Raw genomic sequence first — 21,104 nt, forward strand, 5'->3', positions numbered from 1 at the left:
TTTGGGATGTCCAGGACACAGACACAGCTCTGAGTTACTGGAATCAAGAGGAGCAGAGAGGAGACCTGCCATCTGCAGATGATGTTCTCAAGAAGTCTCTATAATTCAACTATTAAGATTTTAAAAATGCTGGGTTTTCATCTTACCTTTTCCTTAACTACGATGATATAGGTAGAGTATTCTCATTTCTCATTAATACATAGTTTAGGTCACGATTCTCCACAGGAGCAAAACTGCTAGCTAGAATCTACGTGCATTAAAGGAGATTTAATAGAGTGGCTAAGCACCTGTGAACTGGCCAGTCCAACAGTAGATGTCTCCTGAAGGGAAAGCCAAGAACTCAGTCCTTGAGGCTGCCTGTCATATCCGGCCTTCAGTGTACACTGGAAGCCCTAAGAAGTGGGCTCTAATACCAGTGGAAGAATGCCGCCGCAGCAGAATAGATAAACTTGCCAGCTTAAATGAGAGCAAGCAAGCAAAGAAGAAATGTCTCCTTCCTCCATGTCCTTTTATGTGGGTTGCCACCCAGGATGTAGCCCAGAATTAGAGTAGATCTTCCAACCACAAATGACCCAATGTAGAAAAATGCATCAGAGGAGTGCCCAGCTACTTGGGTTACAGTAAATTCCAGACGGAGACAATTTGAGCACCAAGATGAGACATCATTTGGGATTTGTTAAAAGACAAATCTACAACACTTACTCATGTTGGGGTCCAGAAGTTGCCCTACAAACCCCACCATACACCAGTCTCAGTCAGCCATGGATAGTTTAAGGAGCATTTGACCCAGGACTGACCAATCAGTGCCACAGAGCAGACTTGGGAGCTGATTAACTCTGAGCCAGATTCATACAGAGCTTTGAGCCCTGAGATCCACGAATCTCTGTGCCAAGTTATTCCACTATTTAGGGATAAGAGACTTCCTAAACAACATATACTTGTGGCATGCTTCTCCTGTCCTCATTGGTTGGGTGATTCAACTGTGGCAGGGTGACTTAACTTGCCTAGTATTCATGTCCCAACTTGCCAACCAGGGTGTCAGTTACCCACACACATGGAAGAAAGTAGGATGTCAATTCCAAGGCAGGTCTCAAGTCCAAGCTTTTATGGCAAACTATATAAAGCAGGTCTAATTGACCTCTGGTTTGATTGGTTTCCAAGAACAGTAAGGTGTAGAACATAATAGACTTTGGATTAACAACTAGCTCAGGTAACAAAACATTCCTATTAACAGTACATGAGAAAATTTCCTTGTAACAGTCACAAAAGCTCATGAGAAAGTTTACTTGAAATAGTGTAAAATGAATGGCTAGACAAGCAGCAGATAACCAGGCTATACTAACTTACTTTTTCCACTATGTAGTCTTCTAACACCTGCACCATTCTGAAAAATGACACCAACACATTTTGGACGGCGAGTGTTTTGTTTTGATTATCCAGGAAAAGTTTCTCTGTATAACACTGGATGTTCTTGAACTCACTTTGTAGACTGTTCTGACCTTGAACTCATCTGCATGCCTCTGCCTCTCCCTCTGTCTCTGTAGGCCATGTTCTCCGGGCGCACACACACACACATGCACACGCACACGCGCACACACACACAGTTTTGTAAGATTAGCTTCATCCTGTGAAAGCCAACATGTGCTATTTGTGGCTCTGAGATCCATATTCTTTTCTCTGAACAACAACTTCCAGTTATACTAATTTTTTTCTGAAAAGCTCATGGTTTCATTTTTCTTTACAATTGCATAGATCCTTATTTTGTTTATGTTCCATAATGTCTTTGTCCATTCATCTACACTGAGTTGCTTTCATTGTGATCATTAACACAGCATCTCTAACCACGGATGAGCTTGCATCTGTGTGGTCTGTTGACTAACAGTCCTTCACGTTGAAGTGAGTAGTGTACTTGGGACAGTGATCAATATCTGAAGGAACTGCACCAACTTTTAACAGTGAGTGTGCTTCCTCTTTTCAACATTTGTTGTTGGTAGTGGTTTCTTGGAGGTAACATTCTGATTGAATTGCCCTTTCTCTGATAGTTCAGGAAATCGAGTAAATTTTCAAGTATGTATCAGCCATTTAGTCTTTTGACTGTCTCTACATCTCATTGGCACACTAATTGGTTGAGTGATTTAGATTTTCACTGTTTCATGGATTTTTACATTGTCAAAATACTCCACCATTTCCCCAGATCTCACATCATTTCTGTTGTCTCTTCTACATCACACTAAGTCTTGGAGGGGGTAACTGAGATATCACATTTATGACTGAGCATTCAAAAGTCACTTATGCACAATTCTTTGACCATTAATCTAAAGTTACTCTTACTATACAGAACAGCTTCTATGTCCAAAGTTAACAGCCACACTAATTCATGCATACAAACATAAAAACTTAAATGGCAAATAGATTGCCATATCATGCCCATTTGACAAAATAACAGTAGCAGCTTCCCCATCAGAGACTATGACCCCCACAACCAAAAGGTTTTAATTGCCAAAGCAAAGGGTTTTCAGCACCAAAGAGTGAAAGAACTTTTGTAGATATCAAAGTCACACGAAACCCAGTAGATCAAGAGTCTCCACATCCTTAGGATGCCTTCTGACCATGAGCTGATTGAGCTCTCCGATTGAATTTGCTACCATTCATGTCTATTATTGAAGTAAAACTGAAAACCTGAATGTTAGTGTGCATGTCATAATGTGACCTTATCTGGAAAGGCTGACAGAACTATGAACTTGGGTAACATCTTTTCCAGACAAAAGTCTGGGCATCTTTTTTTTTTTTTAGGTATTTTCCTCATTTACATTTCCAATGCTATCCCAAAAGTCCCCCACACCCTCCCCCCAACTCCCCTACCCACCCACTCCCACTTTTTGGCCCTGGCGTTCCCCTGTACTGGGGCATATAAAGTTTGCCTGACCAAGGGGCCTCTCTTTCCAGTGATGGCCGACTAGGCCATCTTTTGATACATATGCAGCTAGAGACAAGAGCTCCGGGGTACTGGTTAGTTCATATCGTAGTTCCACCTATAGGGTTGCAGATCCCTTTAGCTCCTTGGGTACTTTCTCTAGCTCCTCTATTGGGGGCCCTGTGATCCATCCAACAGATGACTGTAAGCATCCACTTCTGTGTTTGCTAGGCCCCAGCATACTCTCACAAGAGACAGCTATATCAGGGTCCTTTCAGCAAAATCTTGCTAGTGTATGCAATGGTGTCAGCGAATGGGATCTCATAAAACTGCAAAGCTTCTGTAAATTCCTGAAAAGTCTGGGCATCTTAAGCCAGGCTGAGTTCATACTTGTGATCCATAGTGCCACCACCTCCCTAGTGCTGCTATTATAGGGTTGAGTTTCATCTGGAAGAACTAAAAACATTGTAAAGAAGAAAATAAACAAAGGTTAAGGAGTATAAGTCAAACCAAAATTTGAACCTACGGCCAGGAGTAAGTGCTGTCCTGTCCTGCACATTTGATTAAAGGGAATAAAGTCTCTATTAATAATGTAGGGGCAGATACTGGACCCTGCGCTCTCATTGGTTGTTCTTGCTGAACTAATTTGTCGACCTTTTTGGTTTGTTCCTCCCTTAGGTACCATCAGCATTTGCCAGGAATGGGTCAGACTTCCTCTTCTACATCCCCTCCAAAGGAGGATCCTTCTTTGACCTTTCAGGTGAAAACCAAAGTCCTGTCTCAGGAATTAATTGCCTTCATTGAATCATCCCTACAGAATGGAAACCTTCGGGAAACAGTTTCTGCAATCAGCAGTGCTCTGGGTGACATAGAGAAAGCCCCACTGAACATTGCAGTGATGGGGGAGACTGGGGTTGGAAAGTCCAGTCTCATCAATGCTCTGCAGGGAACAGGGGCTGATGAAGAAGGTGTGACTGCTCCCGTTGGGGTGGTATATACAACCATTGAGAAAAAATCATACCCATATGCAAAGTTTCCCAGTGCAATACTATGGGACCTGCCTGCCATTGATTTTCATCACTTCCAACCACATGATTATCTGAAGAAAATCAAGTTTGAGGAGTATGACTTCTTCATTATTGTCTCTTCTGGACGCATTAAACATGGTGATGTAGAACTTGCCAAAGCTATTGTGCAAATGAATAGAGGTTTGTACTTTGTTCGAACACGGACAGATCTTGATCTAAAGAATGAAAAACTGATTAACCCTATGAGATTCAATAGAGAGAACACATTGAAGAATCTTCGAATTTACATTTCAAGTAATCTCAAAGAATGTTTCCACCAGGAGCCTCCAGTCTTCTTAGTCTCTAACTTTGATGTGTCTGACTTTGACTTCCCAAAGCTGGAATCCACCCTTCTCAGCCAGCTCCCAGCCTACAAACACCAAATATTCATGAGTACTTTGCAAGTTGTTATAAATGCCATAGTAGACCGGAAGAGGGATATGCTGAAACAAAAGGTCTGGAAGGAATCCATAATGCCAAGAGCATGGGCTCCCATACCATCCCTGGGACTGACCCAAAAGGACATGGAGATGTTGCAACAGACTTTGAATGACTATAGATCTTCCTTTGGCCTGGATGAGGCATCACTGGAAAACATCGCTGAGGACTTGAACGTGACACTGGAGGATCTCAAGGCAAACATTAAGTCTCCACATTTGCTCTCAGATGAGCCAGATACATCCTTAACAGAGAAACTATTGAAGTACATTGGAAATCCTTACTTTTCAAAGGTTTACCACTTGCAAAATTATTTCATTGACACAGTTGTGAGTGATGTTAAAATTATCCTCAGTAAAGAAGAGCTTTTCACAGAGCAGGTGAGCTCATTCAACTCTAACGCCTCTCTATATCGGGAGGAGTCCATGGGGAAAGTGTTTCCAGTTGGTCCAGGAAGCACCTTTCTATTTCACTTCGTTGAGGTGTTTCAAAGTGACTCTGACGAACTTTGTCATGTCCATGTTCTGCTCCTGTTGACATCCTGGGGTCTCTCTGGTGAGACAGTTACATGATGCGCTCCTAAGGCTTTTCGTTGTAAATCATCTCATTTCTCTGGTGTTTATTTGCTTTGTATTTAAGAAGTGTCTCAGTTAGATGGCAAGCTACTTGTCAGTTCCCTTTTGATTCCTATGCTTTGAGAACCCCGGGTGGGCCAATCTGATGAAGTTTTTCATACCTGTTTCCCTTTAAGAGCTTCAAGGTTTCCGTCTTACAGCAAGCTCTTTGTGACACATAGGGTTGGTTTTTGTATAGCATGAAGGGTGAGTGTCAAGGTTTAACCTTGCCTGATGTCCATTTTGCCAAATTCCATTCTTCAAACCATCTGCCCTTTGTACAGTGTGAGCATTCAGAAGCCTTGCTGACATACTGACTGACTGTAGATGCAATGTGTTGCCTGCACATTTGGTTATGCATATTGGTGACTCTGCTCTGCCTCTCAGTTTGTTGGTCTATGAGCCTGTCTTCATGCAGCTATTGGACTGTTTTTGTCACTGTGGCTCTGTGCTATGTATGCCTTGAAATCAGGTATTACAGTGACTCCTAGCCCTGTTCGTTTTGATCGATATTGTTTAGGCTATTTGCAGTCTTCTGTGTTCCCATGTGAGTTTTGTGGTTCCACAATCCAGTTCTATTTTAAATGGCATTGATGTTTTAGTTGAGATTGCATTGAGTCTGGAAATCACTTTCTGAAGTATGGACACTTTGACAATCAATGTTAAGGTTTATAAACTGTAAAAACAGGAATCTTAGCATCTTTTGTTGCCTTCTTTGAGATTTCTTTCATGTCTGTTTTGGAGCATCTCACTTCCTTGGTTTCTTAATGAAACTTGATTGCTTCTTCCTTGCTTGCTCTCTACCTTCCTTTCTTCCTGCCTTCTTACTCTGCCTTCTTCTCTGGTGTGTGTGTTGTGTTTATTGTAAATGAACTTTCAAGATTTCTTTCAAAATTTTACATTTCTGAATTTCTCAGGCAAATCTTATATATTTATTTTAATTCCATTCTTCAGTATTTTCCTGACTCTCATTGAGGTTTTTTTCTATTTCATTACATTTTAGTTGCACACACAACATGGAGAGTTTCATTATGGCATTTCCATACATGTATGCCATTTTACATTGTCATTCATTCTTATCTGTTCTCATTCATTCATTTGCCTACTGCCCTCTGCCATTCCCCGCCCCCTTATCTAGCTACTTCCCTTTTACCCAAAAAAGTCCCTTCTTCTTCTCATTCACATTCTGTTCCTCATCAGATACATTTCCTCCTTCAACATTTCTCACCTCTCATGTGATTGATTTTTTTCCATTATTTATGTAGTATTTGACAGAAATTTAATCTACTACAATTTCTTTGGAATTTTTTAAATATTCATTTATACATTTATTTTTATGTATATGAGTCTTCACATAGCCTCAAAACTGAGAATCAGATCTCATCTGAGAAAGTTGTAAGCCACTCTATGGTTGCTGGGAATTGAACTCAGGACCTCTGGAAGAGCAGACAGTCCTCTCAACTAGTGAGCCATCTCTTCAGCTCTCTTCAAAATCTTTTATTAGAGTTATGTTCCTTTGTTAGCATTGTTGCCTTGGCTATTTTGAATAGTTACAGTGTTCTCTGTAGCAATTTGTACTTCTCAATAGAAATATCTACCATTTATATAGGATGTCCTAATCAAGAAAATTCTCCAGAAAAACAGATCTTAGGAGGTTGGGTTGTTATGTAATATTAGGTTTATTCCCCGCTGGCCATCACATTGTAGATGCCATATCACTATTCTGGTGGCATCTAGTGAGTTTTGGCTCTGTCTATTCCATATCAGGATTGTTGAGAACCATTGTTTCATAAGGTTACACAAGACTGGGACTCTCATACACTGCACGCAACTGTGACATAAATAGGAGAGTATAAATGATGCATTGTAGATGAATTTAAGTTCATTTCTGTGGTCACAATTACCAAGAGTTCCTAAATAATACTTCTACTTGTAAATGGGTTGAGGGCATCACAGCACCAGTGAGACATAGATGGGGAGACCTCTGGAACTCATACTGTATGCACACATGCATGCAGCATCACATGCGAATTGTGAAATAATTACCCTGGCAGTTTTGATATCTTAATACGGATGCTCTCCTTTCCCTTACATTTATTGGTGACATGGCTTCCAACAGGATAATTAGCTGACTCAAGAATAGAGTACCTGAAACTTCTGTGTACCTGAAACTTCTGTGTTGAAATCTGCATACCACATTATTAATAGCAGAGTATCAGAGCTAAGTGGAGCCAACCTCTCATGACTTCCTGCATTCACCTTGTGTTCCAATTCTAATTCCAAAGTTCTATGTGTGTCTGAAACACCAAGAGAAAAGGTTATAGCTGTGATTCATACTCTTCATCCCAAAGAATGATACTTTTAGTATCAGTATTGATAAACTTTGATAGCTATCATGAAGTCTGGTTTTTCCACAATCATGAAATGTACATAGTTTTAATGTCCTTCTGAGATTATAATAAACTAGGAGTATCAGACAAAAAAAACTGATGTGGCCTAAAAGACCAAAATATGTAATATATGGACATATATGTAATATGTGGATTCCTGAAGGAAACACATCTAACCTTTAACTTGTTTCTTCGGGCTAAAGAACTGATGGTTCCTCAAATAAGGGCTTTCATGGAAATAGTTTTTAATTCAAGTTTCTTTCTTTTATTATTATTATTTTGGCATTGACTCTTTTTTTATTCTATCATATTCTTTAAAATTTATAGATTATTCTAACAATAAAAATGAGCATTATAAAGGTTGTTTGATATTAAGCAACAATTAATTGAACAGTCTTGTGTAGATGCTTGTCTACAGTAATACTGTAGATACATACATTTTTCTCAATATGAATTTTAAATAACTCCGAATATGTTAACTGTATGATATTTTAAAATAATATATCACTATTAGTTGTTCTAAACGAACATAAAGTCTGTCTGTTTGTTTTGTTTTTAGTAGAGCTTAAAATCTTACTCTTACTGTGGTACAAACCTAAAATAAGAACAATTTTTAGACATTGGAGTTCATTATAATAAGGCTGTGCTTCAATATCCCTCACATCACCAAAGGATTTTACCTCCATAGTAGCTGAGCTAAGAGTTAACAGTTCTGCTGCACCAAGGAATAAATTGTAGGAATGATTTTGAATACAGATTTCCTGCTGTGGTCAAAGCTATTTGTCTTGAGTGATTGTCTTCATTCTCAGTCCACATGGAACAGGTTATATTCATTTAAGAAATGGTGTGTGTATTAAAATGGTCCATCCATGAAGTCATTCATCAACTATTTCAATGAACAATGGTTCTGCTTGGAGGGTGGCACAGACATTAGGTGAGGATAAGATTCTGGTTCATTGGCTGTGATGATTTTGAAAAGCATTCATCTCAGAAAAAGAGTAACTTATAAACGCCTCTTCTTCAAAGTTGATACAATAATTATTATTATCAAGCAAAGCATTCAATCTCACTCTTTGCTGTTCTCTTACAAGCCACATCCCAAATTGATTGTCTACTTCTTTTAGCTGTATAAATAATTTTGAAATATGTAAACTGTTCTGAAAACCATAGTATAGTATAAAAACATCAAATAAACAATCCTAATAGAGAGGTTGAGATAGGAGAAGCATGATTTCAAGACCGTTATGTAGTACACACCAAGACACTGTTACCTACAAATAAGCAGAAAGTATATATGGATTGTACAATATTGGACCTATTTCTCCAATTACCAAATTAGAGAGACCACTAGATGACAGCCAACAAATTCCTCATATTTTTGAATTTCAATCGAATAGGATATGTTGTTAACATTAAGAGATATTAAGGAAAAGTAATTTTTACTTTCTGCTCTTTTTGCTGTTAGAAGTGGAATCATGTTTGTGTGGATTTGTTGAGAGATTACTTTCTTGCTTTTTCTAGGGAGTAGTTTTGCTCCCTATGCTGGTGTTTTCCATCTATCATCCTTTGTAGGGCTGGATTTGTGGAAATATACTGTGTAAATTTGGGTTTGTCATGGAATGTCTTGTTTTCTCGGTCTATGGTAATTGGGGGTTTTGCTGGGTATAGTAGCCTGGGCTGGCATTTGTGTTCTCTTAGGATCTGTATGACATCTGTCCAGGATCTTCTAGCTTTCATAGTCTGTGGTAAGAAGTCTAGTGTAATTCTGATAGGTCTGCCTTTAGATGTTACTTGACCTTTTTCCCTTACTGCTTTTAATATTCATTTTTGTTTATTGCATTTTGTGTTTTGATTATCATGTGACAGGAGGAATTTCTTTTCTAGTCCAGGCTATTTGGAGTTCTATATGCTTCTTGTATGATCATGGGCATCTCTTTCTTTAGGTTAGGGGAGTTTTCTTCTATAATTTTGTTGAAGATACTTACTGGCCCTTTAAGGTGGGAATCTTCACTCTCTTCTATATCTGTTATCTTTAGGTTTGGTCTTCTCCTTGTGTCCTGGATTCCCTGGATGTTTTGGGTTAGGAGCTTTTTGCTTTTTGCATTTTCTTTGACTGTTGTGTCAATGTTTTCTATGGAATCTTCTGCTCCCAAGATTCTCTCTTCCATCTCTTGTATTCTGTTGGTGATTCTTGCATCTATGACTCCTGATCTCTTTCTTAGGTTTTCTATCTCTAGGGTAGTCTCTCTTTGTGATTTCTTTATTGTTTCTACTTCCAATTTTATATCCTGGATGATTTTGCTCTTTTCTTTTGCCAGTTTGATTGTGTTTTCCTGAAATTCTTTAAGGGATTTTTGTGTTTCCTCTTTAAGGGCTCCTGTTTACCTGTGTTCTCCTGTATTGCTTTAAGGGAGTTATATGTGTCCTTAAAGTCCTCTCTTGTCATCATGACAAATGTCTATAGATCCCAGCCTTGCTTTTCTGGGTGATTGTGTATCCAGGACTTGCTATGGTAGGAGTATTGGGTTCTGATGATGCCAGGTAATGTTGGATTGGATTGTGTTGCTTGTGTTCTTGTGCTTGCCTCCCACCATCTGGTTATCTCTAGTGCTACCTGCCCTGGCTATAACTGACTGCAGCCTGTCCTTCTTGTCATCCTAGTTGTGTCAGAACTCCTCAGAGTCCAGCTGTCTCTGTGATCCTGTGATTCTGGGATCCTATGATCCTGAGAACCTGGGTGTAGCAGAGCTCCTAGGAGTCAAGATGTTTCAGGGACCCTGAGATTCTGGTGTGACCAAGCTCCTGAATCCGGGGATCCTAGGCATATTAGAGCACCCTGGGAGTGGAGCTTCCTCTGTGTGTTATGGGATTCACTTTGGAGTTTGCACCCAAGGTCTGCTCAGGGAACCAGCCCAGACAGACCAAAAGGAATCCATGTCACTGGTCTGGAGGAGTCCCTGCCTGACTGAGTCCTGCTGGCCTCAGTTACTCCTGGTGTTGGCACAGATGATGTGTCCTCCTCACCTCTTTTATTCAGGTTTCTTAACTTTTAAAGGAGTCATTTTCTTCTTTTAGTGGATTCTTTAACATCTCTTCCTATATTTGTTTCTTCCTTGCTGACTTTCCTCTGTATCCATTTGGGATTTTCATCTTTCTGGGTTGTTTCCTTGAGGCTTGTGGATTGAACACTAGAAAACAGGGACACAGAGAATATCTTAGGAAACTGCTTACGGGAGGTGGTGGTGCACGCCTTTAATCCCAGCACTTGGGAGGCAGAGGCAGGTGGATTTCTGAGTTCGAGACCAGCCTGGTCTACAAAGTGAGTTCCAGGACAGCCAGGGCTACACAGAGAAACCCTGTCTCAAAAAAAAAAAAAAAAAAAAAAAACAAAAAAAAAAAAAAACTGCTTACAATGAGATCATCCCCTACCTCCCCAGCTGAGAAATAAAAAAAAAAAAAAATAGCATATTTCCTTTCAAATAAACCTTTTTAACATCTAGTTTTGAAGATTCAAATGAGTACACATTGCCTGTTATGTATTTGCCCTCAGTTCCTTTGTCCCCCAGACAGATTAACTTCTACTTTCATGTCATATCTACAATGTAACTTTTATATCTATACAAAATCTAAGATATGAGAATGAGAAAATGAATTGTCTTGCTGAGACTGGCTTTATTGTCTTAATGTGACTACCTACAGTTATATCCACTTTCCTACAAAGGAGATAATTTCAATCTTCGTTATTGCTAAAGAGAAGTAAATTACACATACCTCATAGTGTATCCAACCCTCTGTTGGGCCTGTCAAGAATCTTTTCTGTTACTGCCTCATGCCCCTTCTCCCTTAATAAACAGACTACACAAGTAAAGGTAAATGCTGTCCTAAGGAAGAAGAGGTCATGAGGTCTAGGAAGCAACACTCTAAGCACTCAAAGAAGGCAGGGAGCCTTTCCATGAGATAGGTTATTTGAAGTATTTGATATCTTGACATATGCCTTTAAAGATATTACAACCTATGCCTATTATCTGTAATAGTAGTAGACAGAATGCAACAACAACTTAACATAAGAAGTAAACACTGCTAAAGGTCACTGGATGGAACTGATCATGCTTGGGACAGCAAAGGAGGCAGGAAAACACAGAAAAAAGTAAGGGCTGAATGGGGGCACGTGACATGCACAGCAAACATTGAACCAGCAGCTAGGAACAGTAAGGGAGATGATCTGATAATAATGGTTATCAGAAGCTGAGGTCCCTCTTTACCATGAAAACAAACTCGGAGGTCTTGCCCTGCTGGACGAATAATTAGTGTCTCCCTTTTCATCTCTATTCAGCATCCTCCATTGAACACAGCTACATGCCAGACTTCCACTGGCAGGACTTCTCAGATAACGGCTCAACTTTTGGAATTCAACTTTAAAAATTTTTTTAAAAATTTCAAGAAGGAAAGCAAAATCCTCTCTGAAGAAACCATCACTTTGATTGAATCCCATCTGGAGAATAAGAACCTCCAAGAGGCACTGACTGTGATTAGTCATGCTCTGAGAAATATTGATAAAGCCCCACTGAACATTGCTGTGACTGGAGAAACAGGGACAGGGAAATCCAGTTTTATCAATGCCTTGAGAGGAATAAGTAGTGAAGAAAAAGATGCAGCCCCCATTGGGGTGGTAGAGACAACCATGAAGAGAACTCCATATCCACACCAAAAGCTTCCCAATGTGACAATATGGGACCTGCCTGGCATTGGGTCCACCAACTTCCCACCACAAAACTATCTGACAGAAATGAAGTTTGGTGAGTACGACTTCTTCATTATCATCTCAGCTACACGTTACAAAGAAACTGATGCACATCTGGCCAAAGCTATTGAAAAGATGAACACAAAGTTCTACTTTGTCCGAACCAAGATAGATCAAGATGTCAGTAATGAACAAAGGAGTAAACCTAGGTCTTTCAATAGAGACAGTGTCTTAAAGAAAATAAAAGATGAATGCTCGGATTATCTCCAGAAGGCTCTGTCCAGTCAGCCTCCAATCTTCCTAGTCTCTAACTTTGATGTGTCTGACTTTGACTTCCCAAAGCTGGAGACCACCCTACTGAGGGAACTCCCAGCCCACAAGCGCCACCTCTTCATGATGTCCTTGCACAGTGTTACTGAGACTACCATTGACCGGAAGAGGGATTTCCTCAGACAGAAGATCTGGCTGGAGGCCCTGAAGGCTGGAGTATGGGCCACCATTCCACTTGGGGGCTTCATCAGAGATGAAATACAAAATCTGGAGGAGACCTTGACTCTCTACAGGTCTTACTTTGGGCTGGATGAAGCCTCACTAGAAAATATTGCCAAGGATTTCAATGTGTCTGTGAATGAAATTAAGGCACACCTTAGGTCTCTCCAGTTGTTAACAAAGAACAAAGACATGTCCTTCAAAGAAAAACTGCTGAAATATATTGAATATATTTCCTGTGTTACTGGGGGACCACTTGCCTCAGGCCTTTACTTTAGAAAGACTTACTACTGGCAAAGTCTCTTCATCGATACTGTGGCAAGTGATGCCAAGTCTCTCCTGAATAAGGAAGAGTTTTTGTCAGAGAAGCCAGGATCGTGCCTGTCTGACCTCCCTGAATACTGGGAAACAGGAATGGAGCTGTGAGGTACTAACGTTTGGACTGGCTTCAGGCACGGACTTAAACCCTACTTTTAAGCAGCAAACATTTTCTGGGAAAGACCAGAGGATTCATTTCTTTCAGAGACAAGAAAGAATATCACTGTGGCGAGCAGAAAAGAGTCATCCCCAGTATAATCACTGTTTTCCATTAAACTATCATGATGAGAATATATGGTTGTATACATAAGACTTGCAATATTTTATCTAATTAAACTGAGATCTTTTGTTTCAAGAAGATTCCCTAAGCAGTGCCACAATTTCCTAAGATGAAGAAGTTAGCAGACTATGTAACCATTTGTGTTTTTCTGTATCTGCATCAGTTTGAGAATAATGACACAGAGGTTGTTTATTCATGCATTAATGCCTATACCTTAGCTCAGCTTGTTCTCCAACTCGCTTATTACTAAATTAACCTGTTTATCCTATCCTGTCTGAAATGTGGCTGGTTGCCTCTTCTCACACAACTTCCTCCACAACGTGGTGATGACTCGCTTCAGCCTCACTCTTTCCCAGAGTTCCTTTTTCTCTGCCAGTTGTCTCACCCATTTTTTCCTGCCTTTCTATGCACCATTCAGCTCTTTGTGGACAGATGATGCTTTGACACCATGCACAGGAGCTAATTGACACAATCCTGTCTTGAACGTCTTTGGGGTTTTGGGAAGTACAGGGGACAGATTCCCAGCACACATCTCCACACTAGGTGGTATGGCCTTAGACATGGTAGGCACACAGCAGATGGGATTATGACCATTGTCCATGCTCCCTCCAGGAAGATCTGAGGAATGCATGGATAAGTAAACACACCTGGAGATCTGTGCAGACACAGACATTGTATTCCACAACCTTCACCAGTCAACAGGATGAATTTGGAATTTGGACTGTAGGCAACATAGGCTCTAATTAAATTGTCATTTCTTGTGTTATGAAAAATGCTCAACAACATCTTAAAATCCCACCTCCTGCTCGACATCAGGTGCTTAACATAAAAGCCTATAATCTCTCCCTCAACTTGCTTCTCCTTTCTCTTCCTCTTTCCTCTCTTCCTATTCCTCTTGCTTTTCTTCTTCTTCCTCTTCATTCTTCTCCCCTCTTCTGTCCTTACTTCTCCCCCTGCTTTTGTCTTTCATTTGCCCACTCATTTGTTAGACTTAGCAAACACAGTATCTACAGAGAAGCCTTATAGCCTGGAAATCTTTGGAAGAGTTGGTATTACAGCTCCTGTCCAAACAGCAAGAATTTTCTCTTCTCTCTTCCCTAAGGAATGGCAAGGGTTTTATTGTCTTGGAGTTTTTTTATTTGTTTATTTGTTTGTTTTCTCTAAGGACTTCAATTGATTATAAAGGGGCATTTACAGTAGAAGAGGTCATCTGACATATTCAAAGCCTTCTGCTGCAGAGTCTCTTGTGCAATGCATGGAAGAATCACCTGTCAATAAAATGCTGTTGGCCAATGAGCAAAAGGCAGGAAGTAATAAATGAGAGTTTCAGTAGAAAATAATGGAATTCTGGGAGACAGAAAGAGTGTGGGAGCTTTTAGTCAGAACACTGAGGAAGACAAATGCATGAACATGCGGATAGGTAACTAGCCACATGGCAGGACTTAGAACAGAATACGTGGGAAAACTAAGTTGTGAACTGGTTAAGGAGCAATCTGAAACTTTTGGCCTAGGCATTGATTTATATACAGTAAGTCTCACTTGTTATTTCTGAAAATAGAGAGGCCAGATGGGAAAGCTTACATTTTCATTTGTCCCACTGAATGTCTGGCAAGAACTTCCTTGAATAGCCACTTCCCACCAACCCACTGTGGTTCAACAATTCCAGGCAGGGGCAGGTAACAAAGGAAGAACTCCAGAGAGGTTGTTTGGAAGTAGCTCTTATAAGAAGCCCTGACTATGCAGAAATAAACAGCTCTTCAACGGTAGCCTCAGTGCATAAAGCTGGACTCAGTCTCTGAGCCAAGCAGGAGGCTACCTCCCTGAAAGAGAGAGCAAGGGAGGCCTGTGAGCTAACCCAGATGCTGGACCTGCACTCTCAGGACAAAAGCCTACCTGAGGGGGCTCATGTTAGCCAGACAACTTGTGACTTGATGACCCAGCTCCTGTGGGTCCAACATCTTCTCTGAGTTGGGGAATGGTCTAGATCCAGTGAGGTAGCTCCCAGTTACATGGAGAAGACAGAAACACCTCTTCTGTAAGAGAGAAAGACTCTGAGGCAAGGCTAGTGCAGGAGCAGAAGCTGACACACATGGAGAGCAGAATTTCTTTTTTTTTTTTTGAGGATGATACCTATGTCTTATTTTTTTATTAATTTTTAATATTTTTATTACATATTTTCCTCAATTACATTTCCAATGCTATCCCAAAAGTCCCCCATAGCGCCCCCCACTTCCCTACCCACCCATTCCCATTCTTTTGGCCATGGCATTCCCCTATATTGGGGCATATAAAGTTTGCAAGTCCAATGGGCCTCTCTTTCCATTGATGGCCGACTAGGCCATCTTTCGATACATATGCAGCTAGAGACAAGAGCTCCAGGGTACTGGTTAGTTCATCATGTTGTTCCAACTATAGGGTTGCAGATCCCTTTAGCTCCTTGGGTACTTTCTCTAGCTTCTCCATTGGGAGCCCTGTGATACATCCAATAGCTGACTGTGAGCATCCACTCCTGTGTTTGCTAGGCCCCTGCATAGTCTCACAAGAGACAGCTATATTTGGGTCCTTTCAGCAAAATCTTGCTAGTGTATGCAATGGTGTCCGCGTTTAGAAGCTGATTATGGGATGGATCCCTGGATACGGCAGTCTCTAGATGGTCCATCCTTTCATCACAGCTCCAAACTTTGTCTCTGTAACTCCTTCCATGGGTGTTTTGTTCCCAATTCTAAGAAGGGGCACAGTGTCCACATTTTGGTCTTCAATCTTCTTGAGTTTCATGCATTTAGCAAATTGTATCTTATATCTTGGGTATCCTAAGTTTTGGGCTAATATCCACTTATCAGTGAATACATATTGTGTGAGTTCCTTTGTGATTGTGTTACCTCACTCAAGATGATGCCCTCCAGGTCCATCCATTTGGCTAGGAATTTCATAAATTCATTCTTTTTAATAGCTGAGTAGTACTCCATTGTGTAAATGTACCATAATTTCTGTATCCATTCCTCTGTTGAGGGACATCTGGGTTCTTTCCAGCTTCTGGCTATTATAAATAGGGCTGCTATGAACATAGTGGAGCATGTGTCCTTCTTACCGGTTGGGACATCTTCTGGATATATGCCTAGAAGAGGTATTGCTGGATCCTCCGGTAGTACTATGTCCAATTTTCTAAGGAACCGCCAGACTGATTTCCAGAGTGGTTGTACAAGCTTGCAATCCCACCAACAATGGAGGAGTGTTCCTCTTTCTCCACATCCTCGCCAGCATCTGCTGTCACCTGAATTTTTGATCTTAGCCATTCTGACTGGTGTGAGGTGGAATCTCAGGGTTGTTTTGATTTGCATTTCCCTGATGATTAAGGATGTTGAACATTTTTTCAGGTGCTTCTCTGCCATTAGGTATTCCTCAGGTGAGAATTTTTTGTTCAGTTCTGAGCCCCATTTTTAATGGGGTTATTTGACTTTCTGGAGTCCACCTTCTTGAGTTCTTTATATATATTGGATATTAGTCCCTTATCTGATTTAGGATAGGTAAAGATCCTTTCCCAATCTGTTGGTGGTTTTTTTGTCTTATTGATGGGAGAGCAGAATTTCTTTTTTTTTTTTAAAGATTTATTTATTTATTATATGTAAGTACACTGTAGCTGTCTTCAGACACACCAGAAGAGGGAGTCAGATCTCATTACAGATGGTTGTGAGCCACCATGTGGTTGCTGGGATTTGAACTCTGGACCTTCAGAAGAGCAGTCAGGTGCTCTTACCCACTGAGCCATCTCACCAGCCCGCAGAATTTCTAATAAGGTAAAAAATGTTATAATTTTATATATCCCCTTTTAGGAATATCAAAATAAAACAAACTCAGACTTTTAAAAAACACTAAAAGATTACAGGCTATAAAACAGAGGTTGGGGATTCTAAAAATCAAAATAAAGAACATTCAAATGAATTCAATCTAGAACCTACTAAAACAACACAAAAGTAGTAGATTGGGAAAAGAGGGAGGGGTTAGAGATTAGAAGAGCAACCAACCAATAGGAATACAATATACTGAATTGAGCATCCTGATTCTATGTGATGATACTACCTCAGGATAATGTCAAACAATAGCATATAGGTTCCTATTTGTAGAATTTGAAAACCTAAAATATGGACATATGTTGATACACCATTCTATTGATACACAATCAGATTTTCAATGGACTTCTTCCGAAAAGGATGATTCTGGGATCATAACTTTATTAGAGGTGATGGCATTCTTGGAGATTCCTCTACAGACTGAGGCTGAAAATGCTTCAGTAAATGTATCCCTTAGATTACAACAGTGTTTCATATATCATGACATAGAACATGTTACAAGCATACCTTACAATCCTACAAGACAAACAATTATGAAGAGATCTAACGTGACTTTAAAGAAAATGCTCATAGAACAAAAGGGAAATATAAGATAGATTGAATAATACATTATTGACTTTAAATTCTTTTAAATGTCAATGAGACAGATAACACAGCTATGAAAATACACTGGGTTTTGGAAGGGACTTGTAGGCTTAGATTTTTCAAAACCTAATGCTTCACCCTTCCTTATAGCCCACTGAACAAAGAGGTAGGGGAGGAAGAGGGCTAATAGGACAAGGGGATTGTGGACCTGTTTAGAAGTGATTCCAATCTCCATTGTCAGCAGTTGAGTCCACTAGCAAGACACCAACATGAATCAGCAGTGGCAACCTAGTCCATGAATCAGTAGTAATGGCTCAATCCAGAAGAAACCACCAGGCTCCCACACCTACATTGTGTCCTGAAGATGAAAGTGAGCTTGTGGAGAGACATGCCCTCCCATGCCTCTAAAATATATACCCCTGACTCAGTGTGGAAAATGCTCACTGCCTTAGTCAGGGTTTCTATTCCTGCACAAACATCATGACCAAGAAGCAAGTTGGGGAGGAAAGGGTCTATTCAGCTTACAATTCCATACTGCTGTTTATCACCAAAGAAGTCAGGACTGGAACTCAAGCAGGTCAGGAAGCAGGAGCTGATGCAGAGGCCATGGAGGGATGTTCTTTACTGGCTTGCTTCCCTTGGCTTGCTCAGCCTGCTCTCCTATAGAACCAAGACTACCAGCCCAGAGATGGTCCCACCCACAAGGGGCCCTTCCCCCTTGATCACTAATTGAGAAAATACCTTACAGTTGTATCTCATGGAGGCATTTCCTCAACTGAAGCTCCTTTCTCTGTGATAACTCCAGCTGTGTAAAGTTGACACAAAACTAGCCAGTACACTCACTGTCCACCATTAGTTCAACTTTATTTTTTTATTAGATATTTCATTTATTTACATTTCAAATGTTATCCCCTTTCCTAGTTTACCCTCCGAAAATTCCCTATCCCCTACCCCCTAACTCTGTTCCCCAACCCACCCGCTCCCATTTCTGACCCTCGAATTTCCCTATACTGGGGCATAGAACCTTCACAGGATCTAGGGCCTCTCCTCCCATTGATGACCGACTAGCCCATCCTTTGCTACACATGCAGCTAGAGCCACAAGTCCCATCATGTGTTTTCTTTGATTAGTGGTTTAGTCCCAGGGAGCTCCAGGGATACTGGTTAGTTCATGTTGATGTTCCTCCTATGGGGCTGCAAACCTCTTCAGATCCTTGGGTACTTTCTCTAGCTCCTTCATTGGGGGCCCTGTGCTCCGTCCAATGAATGACTGTGAGCATCTGTATTTGCCAGGCACTGGCAAAGCCTCTCAGGGACAGCTATATCAGGCTCCTGTCAGCAAGCTCTTTTGGCATCTGCCATAGTGTCTGGGCTTGGTGGTTGTTTATGGGATGGATCCCCAGGTGGGGCAGTCTCTGGATGGTCGTTCCTTCAGTTTCTGCTCTGAACTTTGTCTCTGTAACTCCTTCCATGGGTATTTTGTTCCCCCTTCTAAGAATTCTGAGCTTCTGGGCTAAAATCCACTTGTCAGTGAGTGCATATCATGTGTGTTCTTTTGTGATTGGGTTACCTCACTCAGGATGATATCCTCCAGATGCATCCATTTGCCTAAGAATTTCAAAAAATTCATTGTTTTTAATAGCTGAGTAGTACTCCATTGTGTAAATGTACCATATTTTCTGTATCCACTCCTCTGTTGAGGGACATCTGGGTTCTTCCCAGCTTCTGGGTAAATAAGGCTGCTATGAACATAGTGGAGCATGTGTCCTTATTGCAAGTTGGAGCATCTTCTGGATATATGCCCAGGAGTGGTATTGCTGGATCTTCCAGTAGAACTATGTCTAATTTTCTGAGGAACCGCCGAACTGGTTTACAGAGTGGTTGTACCAGCTTGCAATCCCACCAGCAATGGAGGAGTGTTCCTCTTTCTCCACATCCTCGCCAGCATCAGCTGTCACCTGAGTTTTTGATCTTATCCATTCTTACTGGTTAGCTCAGACTTTAATCTGCTTCTGTGTGCTTCAATACTTCACAGAGGAAAGCTGCTGCTGACACCTTGCAGAAAGAAGTTGTCAGCAGCTGGCATGGGCTGTGAAGGGAAGCTAGACAGCCCATGATGGCAAACATTGCTCTGGCAGGCCTTGCCCTTCTCCTCCATTCCCTCTGCCTTGCTAAAAATAAACAAACAAAACCCATTACATTCTATTCCTAAAGCTAGCAACGAAGGTCTATCTTATTTATCTGACCACTTCCTCTTCCTGAGGTCAACTACCAAGGTCTAGTTATCAAAGAATTGATGTCCAGCAATCAAAAGCCCCTTGTGGCACCCCTAATTAATATACACAATTAAAATTAAACACTTCATCCTAACACTGGGTTTCCCTGTTTGCCTTTATAAACTGCCATTTGCCTATGAACCACATGTGCCTCCTCTCTATCCAGAGGTAGACATTTTGTCCCCTTCAGGAACAAATAGCCTTTCCCCTTCTCCCTTGTTCCCTTCCCCTCCTTGCTCCATGTGTCCCCTGTGTCTGTCTTCTAGTCCCTGCCCTTTGACCCTATGGAACAAATAAATCTCTTTTGTGCTGAGAACTTGGTCTTGGGTATCCTGAGGCAGCACCCTTTCATCCTGTCCCTGATGAAGTCTGTCCCTGAGAATGGGAGCCCCTGGTCCTAGTTACAGGTTCATTACAAGAACACATCACTACCCACTGATAACAATACGCTTCTGCCTACTCAGACGGTGGCATATTGCTAGCAACTCCTCACCCTGATTATGGTTTATTTAGTTCATTGACAGGTTAGAATGACTGGAAAAGCAAAACTTGTGAGAAAGGAGCTGATGTCTCCAGGCTGTATCTCTGATACCCTGGAGACAAAGTCATCCCTTACCCCTACCACACACATCCTGTCACATTCTTACTATTGTCTTGCTAAGCCTTGAACATAACTCCTCCTTGGTTTCATTGTGAGAGTCACAGCACAATTGTAGGAGCTGAAGAACTGGGGTACAGAAGCTGACTTCATCATGCTGCAGCACCGGAGGCAGATTCCACTATCTTACCCCTGAGAGCCACAGAGCCAGTTGACAAACAGGGAAATCAACCACATCAATAATGGCCTTTCACTATTGCTGATCTTTACAGTTAAAAAAGAGAAGATGCTAGGTTCCCTAACAACCCTAAAGAGATCATTGGTCTATTGGACACCGTCCTTTTTACCCATCAACCCACTTGAGATGATTGTCAGCAATTGTTACAGATGCTCTTTACAACAAAGGAGAGATAAGGTTTGTGATCCTGTCTGACTCATAATAATAATAATAATAAAGACTTTTATACATGATTACATCGGGCCCTGCAGTTCATGGGCTCTCCTGGGGTTCCCGGGGAATAGGGACATAACAGCTGGTGTTTTGGTT

At 41.0% G+C, this 21,104-nt stretch overlaps 1 protein-coding gene across 1 annotated transcript; it reads left to right on the forward strand.

Annotated features, from left to right (window-relative positions):
• Positions 1-3,593: 3,593 nt before the first annotated feature.
• Positions 3,594-13,609, forward strand: LOC147001549 (uncharacterized). The gene is made up of 2 exons (XM_085830083.1): positions 3,594-4,799; positions 11,757-13,609. The coding sequence occupies exons 1-2, from the start codon at positions 3,615-3,617 to the stop codon at positions 13,077-13,079; spliced, it is 2,508 nt and encodes an 835-aa protein (XP_085686209.1). The 5' UTR covers positions 3,594-3,614; the 3' UTR covers positions 13,080-13,609.
• The last annotated feature ends 7,495 nt before the right edge of the window (positions 13,610-21,104 follow it).

The sequence above is a fragment of the Mus caroli genome, unplaced genomic scaffold (assembly GCF_978045245.1).
Source record: "Mus caroli unplaced genomic scaffold, Mus_caroli_1 scaffold_13, whole genome shotgun sequence".
In the NCBI taxonomy this organism is placed as follows: domain Eukaryota; kingdom Metazoa; phylum Chordata; class Mammalia; order Rodentia; family Muridae; genus Mus; species Mus caroli.